Consider the following 14,662-nt stretch of genomic DNA (forward strand, 5'->3'; position numbering starts at 1 on the left):
GCTCGCCCCCCATCCAGGCCTAAGCCAGTCTTCCCTTCACCACGTCTTTTCCCCATCTCCACCCACGCCACCTCCACTGCAAGCCTGAAATCACACTGACTTTCTACCTGCTTCCTGGCCAATGCCACATCTCTGCCCCAATCAGATCCGTAGGCTGCAGCAAAAGTTGCTGTCAAAACATTAACCTGGGGTTGGGAACATGGCTCAGTGGACAGGGTTTGCTGTGTGAACATTAAGACCCGAGCTGATCCCTGGGATCCAGGTAAAAACCCAATGCTGTGGGATGCGCCTGTAATCCCAGTGCTGGGGAAGTAGAGACAGGAGGACCCTTGGGGGATCCACTGGCCTTCCAGTCTGGCTGAACTGGTGAGCTCCAGATCAAAAATAAGGTGCAGAACAGTCAATAGACATTGACCTCTGACTCCACACAGGTACACACATAAACGCACACAACCACAACCCTGAACACACACATACACAGCAAAACAAACACACATGGAAATGTGATCTGGTCATTCCTCATTCCTTGAAACAATCTGGACCCCACATGGTACATGTCCATACCTTCTCCAGCCCCAGGTTTGCTACTCGGACATGCTGTGTGCCCCTTCCTGCCACAGGGCCTTTGCTTGCGCAAGTCCACCCATCTGATACCCCCACCACCAACCTGTACTTTGGTGGTGTGATGGCTATTCTCGATTGTCAACTGATTACATCAGGGATTAACTAAAATCGAAATATGGAAGGGAACACCTGTGGGGGATTTTTGTTTAATAGTGGGAAAACATAGCTTTATCAGGATCTTTGAGATGGGAAAACCCACCTCTAATCTGGGCTACACCTTCTGCTGGAAGCCAATATAAGGACATGGAAGAAGGAAGCTTTTGCTCTTTTCCTGCTTGTCCTTGCCTTGCTAGCAAGTCCGTTCCTTCACTGGCATTAGAGCCTACATCTTCAGGGTTCTGGTGTATACTGAAGAACAGCTGAGACATCAGCTTCACGGATGGATGGATGGATGGATGGATGGATGGATAGATGGATGGATAGGTGGATAGATAGATGATGGATGGATGGATGGATGGGTGATGGATGGGTGGATGGATGGATAGGTGGATAGATAGATGATGGATGGATGGATGGGTGGACGGATGGACAGATGGAAGGATGGATGGATGGATGGATAGAAGATGGATGGATAGATGGATGGATGGATGGATGGGTGGATGGATGGACGGGTGGATGGATGGATAGAAGATAGATGGATAGATGGGTGGATAGATGGATGATGGGTGGATGGATGGATGGACGGGTGGATGGATGGGTGGGTGGGTGGGTGGATAGATGGATGGATAAATGGATGGATGGATGGATGGATGGATGGATGGATGGATAGGTGGATAGATGGAGGGATGGATGGATGGGTGGATGGATGGACGGATGGGTGGGTGGAAGGATGGGTGGGTGGGTAGATGGATGGACAGATAAATATATTCATTCTATAAATTCTGTTACTCTGGAGAACCATAACACAGGTGACTGTGCTCCTCCTTCAGCCCCAGTTCACTGTCAGGAGACCTCCTCTGACCTCTGGTCACATGGGTTCCCCTGGTTCTTTACTTTCTCCTAGCTTTTTATCTCACCGACATCTGCCAATAGTTTTATGTGTATTTTTATTATTTTTTGGTTAGTTCCATCTCCTGCCTATGTGGGCAGGATTTACATCTGAACTGTCCTGACACAGACCCTGGCACCAAGGGGATGCTCAGGCAGAGGCACAGATGTGGTTTGAATGACCCCGCTGCTTTCTTCTACCATCCTATGCCCTACCCCCACTGTCTGCCTCTTCTCCCATGAGCAGTCTTAGGAATCCTTCCTCGTGGTTTTCAAAGTCCCTACTCCTCACTTTGGCACTCTGCCCATTACACCAACCTCAGGACTCTCCCTCTTGAGTCTCAGATTTGCCCACCTCTGGACCTCAATTCCAGCCATTACTGTTCTCAGCTGGCATGGACCCTCTCCCCAGCATCCTCCCTGAGACCAAGACTTTCTGTGCCACAGCCTGACCTAGCCACACTGCTGCTTGGCCACATCACCAGCTTCCCTCAGTCCTCAGGCTTGGGAAATGTATCATACACCGCCCCGCCATCTCTCGGCTAACCTCCACTGTCACCACAGCCGTCTTCTTCCCCATCTCGTGAGTGCATAGAACCAAGTTCTAGCCCCCTTCCAAGATTCTCCAAGCCTCAAGACTGAAAACACCCAACCAGGCTGCACTAGTTGGGGTTTCTATTGCTGTGAAGAGACACCCCTGACCACCTCTTATAAAGAAAGCATTTAACTGGGGCTGACTTACAGTTTCAGAGGGTTAGTTTATTAGCATGCTGAGTAGCATGGTAACATGCAGACAGATACGCTGCTGGAGAAGGAGCTGAGAGTTCTGCATCTTGATCCCCAGGCAACGGGAGACCATGCCACACAGGGAGCACAGGAGACCTCAAAGCCTGTCCCCATAGTGACACACCTCCTCCAACAAAGCCACACCTCCTAATATTGCCACTCCCTATGGGCCAAGCATTCAAGCACATTAGTCTATGGGGGCCATTCCTACTCAAACCAACAGCAGTAACATCAAGCAATGACGACCACCTTAGTGACTTAGCAATTACAGCAATGACACCCCAAGAACGGTGCAAAGCCAATGAGAATCTTCACCAGCAGCTTGCATTGGCCTTGTGTCGCCAACAGGCCCAGAGAAGAAAGCGGCACATTCAAAGTCATTAGACAGCAAACAGCAAAGCTTGCTGACACTTCCAACGCAGGTTCCAGGTACCACAAGCTCAGTACGCCAAACTGTGCTGTGCTCCCTCTCGGGTGGCAAGAATCAGTTGTACATGCTTGTTCAATGCCTGTCTTCTCAGGAGACCATTTGTTCCCAAGCATGGGAATCACGTTGGTCTTGCGGAAACCTTCCCTCCAGTACCTGGCATGCCCATTTCCTGAGCCAAATACCACATTCTGTGGTCCTGCAGTCCTCAGCTACAAACCTTCCCCTTTGAAGGAGCAGCTAGCTGAGGTATTTGTAAATACTACTGAATGTACAGTTGGGTGCATGCGCGTGCACACGCCTGTGCGTGTGCACATACACAGGCTCACCCACGTGCACATACACATATGAGGATACTTGGGTACCTGGTGATGACTAATCTGCTTGCTGCTGAACTGGGATCCCTTAGCATGGCCCTTGGACACCAAGGACAAAGGCCACATGGCCGGGACAAGAGAATTGCAAGATCCATCATCCATAAGCCAAAGGGGTAACAAAAAGAGCAGTTGTCCGTGCATAAATTATCCCCTGCTGGTTTCTGTCAAAGTCCCTTATTAACCTCTCCCAAGGAATAGCACAGGGGACACTCACCAACCACGAGAAGAAGCCAGCTGACTTGTCCTGGGTAGAGATCTGCCCCTCATAGGGGCCAAAGATGTGGCCCTTGGGGACGACCTCGTTTATACACCGCACATCACTTTCCCCACCGGCTTCCTTTACCACCTCCATGCCCTGTGGGATGGTGAGGGCTGCCCGATCTGGGATGCCCACAGGCACTGGCGTGTCAGACACAAACACGGGGGGACCATGGTTCGGGCACTCATCCACGAAGTACTCTTGGCAGGACTCACAGACTGGAGGAATGTGAAGAAGAGGGAAAGTTCAGTGGCGGTGTGACAGACTCCACACAGTGGCTGAGGAAATCCCTAGGGGCCACACTTAGAGCAATAAACACACTGCATGTGGTTCAGACTTTCTAGCCCTAGACCTGCCCAGCCAGCTGCAGGCCAGGGCCCTCAGCAGCAATAACCTATGATCCTCCCTGGGGGGTGAAGGACATGCTGCCAATGTTGGGGCTTTTGTCTCAAGTAAAATATGGCTCTGGGGCCAAGGGCCTGAGCTGGAACTGCACATCTGTGGGCTTTAAGGCCTAAGAGAGGCTGAACCCTGTGTGCCCGGGTGAACGCCTCTCACTGGAGCTCTGGCACAATATTCCCAAGCCAGTGGCAGGTGGGGCACGTGGAGAAGGAAGGAGTTGCCCAGAGCCTCCACTCCACTTACACCAGAAGTCCACTTGCTGGAAGCTTTTGGTCACGAAGAACTCACGCTTTCCCTTCAGCTTCTTGGGTTCAGCGTCCACAGAAGAGGGCTCCGGTCTCCTAGAGCTGGCCAGGGCAAGGGTCCACAAAAGAAAAGCAAGAAGCCATCAGAGATAGCCAGCCCAGGGGGAAGACAGGCTGGACACCTGTCCAGGAGGCAGGGGGCATTGCAGAAGGGCAAAGAGCTCCAACACGCTGGTCATTTGCTGCAGGAGTGGTGGGGCATGTGAATTCCTGAGAGCTGGGCCCTGGGAAACTCTGCCCAAGTTCTAACTCCTGCTCACCTCTGACCCCAGGAGCTGCCCAGTAAGGAAGGTGGCCATTCCCTGGGTCCCCAACCAATCCAGTCCAGCCACCCCCCTCCCATCCTCAAGTCACCACCCACAGGCCTCACCAGGGCTGGCCATACTCCTGGTCCCGGAGTGGTGAGCAGACCTCTGTCTTCACTACTGTCACCATGTCCCCTACAGCAGCCTTGGTGTGGGCCAAGCACTCCTTCATGTTCTCAGTCATTCTGTCCTGGGGACAGGCAACGGAGGCCGAACCAGCACAGGAAAGAAGATCAAAGAGACAGGGGAAGAGGGGTGAGTGGCTAGGAGGGAGAGCAGGGGTCCCTAGGAGTCTGGTTACCCTCCCTGCCATCCCCAGAGGAAGCCCTTGAGAACTCAGACAACAAAAACAGCTGTAGCCTGGCCAAGAGGAAATGCCATTTCTATCCCGGGCTGGTCCTGGGGAGGACTGGAGCCACCAGCCCCATGGGGTCAGGGCCCAGGGGCAGCTCAGGCCAGGAGGCAGGCCTGGGAAGCACAGCCTGGATACTAAGTTCGAAGGACACAAGGGACCCCCAAGAACCTGACAAACTCTGCCAAGGGGGGACCGAGGGAGTGGAAAGCTGAAATGAGCTCTGCATGGCTGGCTGTGAGGCCCCCAGTGAGGGGCTGCCAGGAGGAAGAAGCCAGGCCCCTTGGGCAGCTCATAGCAGGTACAGGCAGGGCTGGGGAGCTGGTTGTGTGCCAGCCAGGGCTAGCCCTGACTCCAAGCCCACCCCTCTCTCTAGGGGAGGAGTGTCCCCAGAGCATGCTTACCGCCCTCACCACAGAACCCGGCTGCAGCCCCTCCCCACGGTCCTCATGCCAGACCCCCGGACACTCTTCTTCGGCGGGCTGTGCAGTAGCTCGGCCTTGGGACCGTGCTGGGCCCCGGGACTGGGCGAGCAGAGTGTGTGTGTGACTCACTCCCCGGGGCCCCCGCTGGCCACACCCCTGCTCCTCGGCTCACCAGCCCCCTGCTCCCCACCGGGGGCCCCAAAGCCCGCGGCGGCGGGAGGGGTGGGGGAGCCGCACGGCCTGCCCCTCCTGCGAGCCGGGAGGAGGGGGGCGCGCGCAGGGGACCGTAGGGGACAGGGCTCCCTGCCCTCAGCCCAAGGGCCGCCGTTCGGCCGTGAGTGTGGTTCACCGGGAAAGTGCGCGCGGGGGCGGCGCCCCGGCCGTCACCCACCTTCGCGGCGGGGCGCCGCGGTCCGGCCCGCCCCCCGCCCGCCCGGCAGCCCGGCATTCCTTGCGGGGGCATGTGGCTTCTTGCCGGCCCCGGGGGCACGCAGTTGGCTGGCGGCCGGGAGGGGCGCGGGGCGCGCAGGACATGAGCGGCGGGAGGGGGCGGCCGCCGAGGGGGACAGTCCCTGGTTCACGCGCGGACGGTCGCGCGCGGCCCGCAGCAGCCTCCGCAGCGCCACCGCGGACACCCACCTCGGCCACCGCAGCCCACGCCCTGCGCCACCTGCGCCACCTGCACCGCCCGGGGTGCGAGCGCGGGTTTTGCTCCACCTCCGAGCCCGGGCTATGGTTCCCCAGTCACCGGCGGAGAAAAAGGGTGCCAAGGGCTGGAAGCTGAGAAGGGACTGTCCCAAGGTCAGGTAGGCTGACCGGGCTGCAGTTGCACGGGTAGGAGTCCCACAGGCCCTTAGTTTGGAAGCAGCCTAAACTCCGGAGAAACTCCAGAGTTCAAGTCTCCAAAACACATTATGCAGTTATGGGGCAGGTGTTAGGGGCTAAATATTTGACCTTTGACACTTGGCTACGTTAAAGTCCTAAATTCCACTGTGACTTTTTGGAGAGGACACAGACTGGATAAGGTGTTGCCTGTGAGGATACAGCAGGAAGGTCCCATCTGCAAGGTAGAGATCACTCATCCCAGTAAAACTGAATAGGTGCACCTTAACCTTTGACCTCTCAACCTTCAGAGACTGAAGCTACGTGGTAATGTTTGTGGTACTTGGCCACGGCTGCCAAACTGAATGATGATGAATGAGGATTGTCTGACTTCTCTGCATTCCCATTTCTTTTAGTAAATCTACTTATTTAATTTAATCTGGAGTGGGGTCATGCCTCAGACATGTGTGTGGAGGTCAGAGGAAAACTTGCAGGAGTCAGTCCTCTCCTTCCAACAAAGTGTGGTTAATGATAGATTCCATCACAGATGTGGCAAACGACAGGGACAAATAGCTTTGGGGGACGCTACAGTTCCAGGAGAGAAAGCGAATCAAGAGCTGCATGTAGTGACACAAGCCTTTAATCCTAGTACTCAGGAGGCAGAGGACGGAGAGCTGTGAGTTCGAGATCAGCCTGGACTACTTAGCGCCTTCCAGGATAGCCAGGGCTACATAGTGAGACCCTAACGCAAACAAACAAACAAACAGACAAACAAGAACAACAGACAGGAAGGAAAGAAGGGAAGGAAGGAGAGAGGGAGGAAGAAAAGGAAGCTGATCAGGAACATAACTGGGCAACCCCAACAAGGGTAGCTTAGAATAGTCTCCACTATTGAATTTCTCTTTTTACCCAATCACTGACAAACTCTAGAGCTTTCTGAGAGCACACAGCCTACGACCATTTTGCACAGTGCTCCCTTGCTCTGGCTCCTAGGGACCTAGGTGTGTCCCTGCCCATCTCCTCACTGCCCACTGACCCTAGGAATGCCCCCACTACTCTTGGCCATATCTGATAATAGCTGTCTTATGTGTAATGGCCTCTGGCTAGTTCCCTAAGGGCAGGCTTTACAAATGGCTTCACAGGCTCTGTGGCTTGTCAATGCCTTCCTAACACCTGTAACAGGTGCCAGAAAAATATGCTAGGAACTATGTGGAGGCTGGGAAAACATACACCAGGGATTAGGGCAAGAAGGTCAAGGGGACAGGGGACTTCCATTCCCAGGGAGTCTGTGGGGCATGCGAGTGGACCGCCTTTAATTCTGCACCCTAGTCTCATTCCTACCCCACCCCTGGCAGGGTTCACATCTGCCAAACGAATTCATGATCAAATGACCCAGGTCAAAATGCACGGCCTTCTGTGTCCTCGCTGCCCCACAACGACTCAGCTCAAGAGATTTCAAGAAAAGAAAGTTTGGGGAGGTTTTTGTTGTTGTTGTTGTTGTTTTTGACTCTCCTTCCCCATGCAGCCAGACTAGAGGGTGGTAAGGGAAATGACAAGGCTGGCACTGAGGGACTGGGCAGTGAGAGGCACAGATGAATCAGATTCGTGAGCATGGGAGCCCAGTTCTTACGGTAAGTCCTAAAGTATGAGCACTCGAGTCATTGTGTCCTTCTACTGGGCATGCGCCCCAGGATGCCCACACAAAGCCACAGACTCACTTAGAACATCCTGAGATTTTCCTTCCTTATTAAAAATTTTGTAGGGGTTGGAGAGATGGCTTAGCAGTTAAGAGTACCTGTTGCTCTTCCAGAGGACCCAGTTTTGATTCCAGCACTCGGCAGCTCATAACCATTTGTAGCTTCAGTTCCAGGGAATCCAGTGCCCTCTTATGGCCTCCATGGGCACCAGGCATGCATTTGGTACACAGACATACATGCATGCAAAACACACATGCACATAAAATAAAAATAAATATATCTTTTAAAAATCATTTTATGGATTTTAGTTGGGTCAGAGACAAAGGGAGAGGGGAGGGAGGAAGGCAGGGAGGGAGGGAGAGAGGGAAAAAGGGAAGGAGAAGGAAGCTGTACATGTGAGTGTAGGTACCCATGGAGACTAGAAGAGGTTATGAAATCTCCCTGGAGCTGGATTTGCTATGAAAGTTCAGTGTGAGCCACTGAGCCATCTCTCCAGCCCGTTTTGTTTTTTTGTTTTTTTTTTTTTTGTCTGTCTGTTTGTTTGAACTGATTTGCAAGGCTCTGGAGTGTGAATTTTGTAGAAGACAACGTCAGTAGGAACATCAAAAGGTTGGACATGCCTGCAATTTAAGCCTTAAGAAGTCTTCATAGGCCAGCCAGGGATAATCATAACTGCTAGGGCATCCCACGAGGAAATAATGGGATACAGACTGAGGGGAGGCCTTGGAAAGAGTCTAGTAGCACTTTATAAGGGCTTGTTTCACTGGTGCTCGGAGGTGAAGGCAGGGGTCAGGGGCAGAGGGAAAGGGACAGAGTGACCTCGCAGGACAAGAGGTACACAGACAGGCCAATTGAAATGGTCATCAGACAGCGTCCTCACCTCCCAATAGAGAGGCCTGTGACCTTTGCTTGCATCTTACAGAATCACACCCAGGTTAGATGTCACTGTCTGAGATGCTCCACCCAAAGTGTTTCAGACCTGGGAGTGTACCAACACTGGAATGCTGGCATACTCCTTACCAGATCCCGATGCTCCAAAATTTGATCATTTGTTGGATATGTCAGATTTTGACTTACATTGCATTTGGGATTTTCAGACTAGAAATACTCAACTTGCGCAAAATAGGATGGCTAGGAAACAGAGTGTCAGATCTCAGATTCTGGGTGTCAGAGATGACAAGACCGTCCTGTGTCTATCATGCTCTCCCATGTGCACCCATGAGACACCAATTATAACAATCTATTGTTAGATGCTTAGTGATGGAGCCTCCATTCAGCTCTGGGCTCCCTGGTAAACAAATCGAAAAGGGTGCCCCTGTTCTCATTACCTTACATCTACTTACTGGCTATTATCTCCATTCTTGGAAAAGCCCAGCGGCCTAGAGGCCATGATCAAGCCTCACTTGTATGAGTGCTGCACATTTAAGCCCTGAAGTGGGCCACAGGCACCTTTACTTTGAAATAAACTCTGTCCCAGCTGCAGGCTTATAGGGACAGGGATGAGAATAGGATGTGACTAAATGAACCTACATGGAGAGAGAGCACAGGCTGGTGACCTTCACCAGGTCCTTCATATTAGTCTCAGCAGGCACCGGAAGGCACGGGCCGGGGGGAGCTCTAAAAGCCATTTCTGCATATGGCTCTGGCCTCTGTGCCCAAGCACAAGCACCCTCGCAGAGCACTCCAAGCTGCTGGCACTGCTCCCTGCAGCCTGGCTCCTTGGAGTCTGCTCTTACAGAGATTAAGCCTGCTGCAACCTTCAGCAATGAGATGCAGACCCAAGAGGAGGGGGTGAGAGTGGCCAGAGGCCTGCAGCTCATTTTCACCTCTGGCAGAGAGCCAGGATCTCTGAGTGCCTGGCAGCCAGGGGGCTGGAGCATCAGGAGGCTGTGCCCATTCGGCTTCCTTCACGCCTGGCACCATGAGAACCTGCAGTTCTGTTTGTTATCCATCCTGCATCTTCCAATGTCCCCTTGAATAACAAAAGGACTTAAGGTCAGACATATACCTGGGCTAGCGATCCCAAGCCATTTTGATGTTGTTTTGTGGGGAGCTAAATTTTTTATTTTACTTTATTAATTTATGTGTGAGTGTTTGGCCAACGTGAAGATGTGCATACCACGTGTGCTCATGAAAGCCAGAGGAAGGTGTCATATCCTCTGGGATGGAAGTTACAGGAGACTGAGAGCCACCATGTGGGTGCTGAGACTTGAACTCTGGTCCTCTGCAAGAGCAACAAGTGCTCTTAACTGTTGAGTCAACTCTCCAACCTAAGTTGTTTGTTTTTGGAGACAGGGTTTTACTACGCGGTCTCGCTGAACTGATACTTGCTGTGTAAAGCAAGCAGGCCTCAAGCCTGTGGCAATCCTCTGGATGTAATCTCCCATACTGGTGTGCACCCCCACAACACATTAACGAAGGATGGTAAATAGTGGACCAAAAGAGCAGGAATGGAGACATTTTGGAATTATTAAAGGAAAGAGTTAAATTAAAAATTTTAGGTTTATGTGTGGAATATTTTATTTATTTATCCTGGAGCTGGAGTTTCAGGCAGTTGTGGGTCACCTGATGTGATTCCTGGGAACGACGCTCAGATCCTCTGTAAGAGAAGCAGGTGCTCTTAACCCCTGAACCATCTCTCCAGCCCCTGAATAGTTATCTGTGGGGAGAATGATTACTATTCCTTGAATTTAAATGTAACATAAGCCTGCAAATGCAGGCAGCTGCTCAATTGCAAAAGGCAATTTTTAAAACCTATTTATCAGAGAGAGAGAGAGAGAGAGAGAGACTAAGCCAGGTGTGGTAGACTATACCTTTAATCCCAGCTGGCCCTGGGCAGGCAGAGGTATCACAGAGGATCTCTGTGAGTTCTAGGCCAGCCTGATCTACTTGGTGAGTTCTAGGCCAGTCTGATCTACATGGTGAGTTCTAGGCCAGCCTGATCTACATAGTGAGTTCCAGGACAGTCAGAGCTGCAGTGAGACCTGTCTCAAAAAACAAGCAATCAAACAAAATAGTCTGGCTATGTAGCACAGGTAAGCTTCCAATTTAACAATCCTGTCTCTGTGTGCCAGGATTACTAGAGAATACCAATCACTATAAGATAAATTTATTAAAAGATACTACTGAATTCATGGAAGCATTTTTTTTAAGACAAGGTCTGTCTACATAGTTCTGGCTGTCCTGAAATTTGCTGTGTAAATCAGGCTGGCCTCAAACTCAGAGATCCTCCAGCCTCTGCCTCTCAAGTGCCAGGATTAAAGGCATGTGCTACCACACCTGGCTAAATATATGGAAGTCTTACACCAGCACACCTTCTGCTACTGTTACCAGCATAGCCACACCTAGGCTGTGTAACTCTGACAAGTGACTAATGGCTGATCGTCCACACATTTCTGTTTCACAGGTCAGGTCTACACACTAATGTTTAGCCCATTATAATCACTTTATTAACATTAGCTGTTCTTCTTTAAATGTTAGTATCATTTAAGAGTAAATCCAGCTATTTGGGAGGTTGATAGGTGATGGAGGAAGGTCATTGGCTAATAAAGAAACTGCCTTGGCCCATTTGATAGGCCAGCCTTTAGGTGGGTGGAGTAAACAGAACAGAATGCTGGGAGGAAGAGGAAGTGAGCTCAGACGCAAGACGCCATTTCCTCTCCTCTCTGGGGCAGATGCTATGAAGCTCCGACCCAAGATGGACATAGGCTAGAATCTTCCCAGTAAGCGCACCTTGAGGTGCAACACACATGAATAGAAATAGGTAATCAAGGGCTGGAGAGACAGCTCAGCGGTTAAGAGCATTGCCTGCTCTTCCAAAGGTCCTGAGTTCAATTCCCAGCAACCACATGGTGGCTCACAACCATCGGTAATGAGGTCTGGTGTTCTCTTCTGGCCTGCAGGGATACACACAGAGAGAACATTGTATACATAATAAATAAATAAATAAATAAATAATTTTTAAAAAAAAGAAAGAAATAGGTAATCAAGATGTAAGAATTAGCCAGTAAGAAGCTAGAGCTAATGGGCCAGGCAGTGTTTAAATGAATACAATTTGTGTGTTGTTATTTTGGGGCATAAGCTAGCCAGGCGGCCGGGAGCTGGGTGGCAGGAATGCAGCCCACGGCTCCTTCAACAGATAGGAAAATCATGAGTTCAAAGAAACATAGTAAGTGTGTGTGTGTGTGTGTGTGTGTGTGTGTGTGTGTATGTTGGACATTAAAAGGAAGTTGGTAAAAGTTTTCTGATGTTTAAAAATGGGGTTGAGTTCTGCCCCTTGACAGTTGCCTCAGGCAGGAGAGCTGGCCCTGGTGATAGGCGTGGGAGATCGGATGGGCTGACCAACTCAGGCCCAGATCCAGGGCTTTCAGTTGACCCACCCCCAACACCTATCCCGTCTTAGAAATATTAGAGTAGGTGATGCAGCCAGTCCCGCAGAACCAAAGTTATAGGATCTCCATGACACCGGGCAACAATAGGATATCCGAGAGTTGTTCCAGAGAGGATCCAGTATCGACAGTGTAGCAGAAGCCAGAGACAGGGACGCGGCTCAGTGACTCATTGCAATGAACACTTGAAGCAAAACTGCGCAAAATGGTGACACACCACAGCTACCATGGCAAGATTTTTTTTTTCTTTCGGGGGAGGTTGCAAGGGCAGAGAGCAGATATGGGGGTGCAGGGAGATGAGTGGGATTGGGTGCATGATGTGAAAGTCACAAAAAAATCAATAAAAAGTTTAAAAAATAATTTAAAATTTCTTTTTATTAGCTTACAAAGTAAAAATAAAAATGGGTTGGGCTGGGGCTATAGGTCAGAGGTAGACCATTTGTCAATCGTGGGTGAGGCCCTAGCACTTGGGGGAGGGGCTTCCCAGAAGTTACTATACCCAACAGAAAAACACTTCTCATCAGTCTATGCTGATGCTCCGCCCAACAGAAAAGTAGTGAACAATTTGTAAAAGAGGTGACAAATGGCTAAAATGCTCAGTGGAAAAGTCCGAAAGCTTATTAACACTCAGGCTCTGGGTGTCCGAGATGACAAGCGTACAGCTCCCACACTCTCTGATGTAGCAGCAGCCACGGCAAACATCACTAATCGATCAGAGTTCTCTTCTCTTCTTGGCTTGAACTTGGCATCTGATCAGCATCTTTCTCGGTACTAGGCAGCCCTTTCGGGTATCATATCTCCATTAGTAAACTGACAAAATTCCTAAAATCTTAGTGATACTGAGGATTGCCATGAGTCAGGAGAGATAGCTGCTCAAATATTATGGGTTGGAGTATGAAGTGAAGCAGCATTCCAAGATGGTGTTCGGCAACCCAAAGGCCAGCTCTCTGCACGAGAAATCCCCATCTTGGGATCCAGCACACGTGAACCTGCAGACCTATTCTCTACACTGTAATCCACGATAGCAAACACACAGAAGTGATTTAAACCTCACTCAGACCATGGGATGGAACGCTGGGCGGCAGCTAACATGGGCAATTACTGACATGAAAAACATGTTCTACTTGTGGAAGGAAAATGGAAGTTACTACTAAGTGGGAAAGGTCACTGAGGAACAGCTACATGTTGTACAGTTGCCACCATGTGACATTCTGAGAGGGAATCTGGGGAGACAGTAATATGGAGGAAGGGACAAGGTGGCGAAACACTTGACTGCTCATCAAGTGACTCTAATAGATACAGGTCAACATCCAGTCACCCGTCTGTGTGAACCATAGAACAGCAGTACCAAGAGGGAACTCTCTCACGCTAGCTGTGGACTTTGGCGATGACGTCACTGTGAGGTCATCAACTGAAACAAGCAAGCACGCACGCCCTTGTGGTGGACAAGGTGACATATAGGAACTCTGTACTCTCCACTCAGTTTTGGGGTGAGTCTAAACCTCCGTGGAGTGGGAAATGAGCCCAGGAGCAATATGAAAAGATACAAACAAAGTAAGCCCATCTGAAGATCTGGAAACGGACTTGAATTTGACCTCAGCATGAAGAAGAAGAAGAGAAAGAAAGAAGAGGAGGAGAAAAAAGATGAAGAAGAGGGGGAGGGAAGGCAAAAGGGAGGGAAAAAAGGAAGGGCCAGGAGAAACCTTTACAGCAGGGGTTCTCACCTTCTTAATGCTGCAACCCTTAACACAGCCCCCCATGCTGTGGTGACCCCAACAATAGCTGCTACTTCATGACTGTAATTGTGCTACTGTAATGAATCGTAATGTAACTAACTGACAGACAAGATATCTGATATCTGGCCCTAAAAGGGGTCAAGACCCACAGGTTGAGAACCGCTGCTTTAAAGGAATTCTTTGTTTATCAATAGACTCTTAGATTCAACCCTAGGCTGGCAAAAAATAAGGGGGGGATCCAGATTAGAAGTGAGCACAAAAGGGGTGCTTTTGATGGATGAGGGATCCACTAAAGGGGCAATGCGGGCTGGTATTTCCCCCATGAAGCATTCCTGGCTCTATTTTATGAGCCTACTTTGAAAAACTTGCCTGCTTGCTGTAACCATCCCCTCCCATCACATTGCTGTGTGCCAATCAGATCAACGCTGGTTAGCTGTAAGCATCCTAAGCAAAGACTTTGTAGGACCGTGCTCACTCACTCTGCCCTGCTATCTCCTGGAGTGCACGCTGTTCGCTGAGTTTGCCTGGTTTTTGTTTGTTTTGAGATAGTCTACCTTGAATCCTCAACCCTCCTCCCTCAGTCTCCTGAAAGCTGAGGTGACAATCATGTGCCAGTGTATGAAATAAAATCAATTAGTGAATGGAATATCACACAGAAGGAGAGGTATCTAACCACAGTCACATGTACACTATGGCTGAATCATAACACTGAGAAGAGCAACTAGACACCCAGAGAGGTTTATAGAAAGTTAAGAAACTAAACAACTAGA

The 14,662-nt window shown here is 50.4% G+C and overlaps 1 protein-coding gene across 4 annotated transcripts in view; it reads right to left on the bottom strand.

Moving 5' to 3' along the window:
- Nucleotides 1-14,662, bottom strand: part of Prdm11 (PR/SET domain 11) — a 92,943-nt gene that overhangs the window by 48,815 nt on the left and 29,466 nt on the right. For 3 of the 4 annotated variants that reach the window (XM_041641269.1, XM_041641266.1, XM_041641270.1), the window contains exons 2-4: nucleotides 4,538-4,662; nucleotides 4,106-4,209; nucleotides 3,416-3,678 (exon numbers count right to left, since the gene is read on the bottom strand). In XM_041641269.1, the coding sequence (XP_041497203.1) occupies nucleotides 3,416-3,678; nucleotides 4,106-4,209; nucleotides 4,538-4,662 (492 nt within the window). Of the gene's footprint in view, nucleotides 1-3,415; nucleotides 3,679-4,105; nucleotides 4,210-4,537; nucleotides 4,663-5,640; nucleotides 5,663-14,662 lie in introns of those variants that run through there. The other variant, XM_041641267.1, reaches the window with a different exon arrangement.

Source organism: Microtus oregoni, unplaced genomic scaffold (genome assembly GCF_018167655.1).
Source record: "Microtus oregoni isolate MIOR12 unplaced genomic scaffold, Mior012 000068F_ref0000429, whole genome shotgun sequence".
Classification (NCBI taxonomy): domain Eukaryota; kingdom Metazoa; phylum Chordata; class Mammalia; order Rodentia; family Cricetidae; genus Microtus; species Microtus oregoni.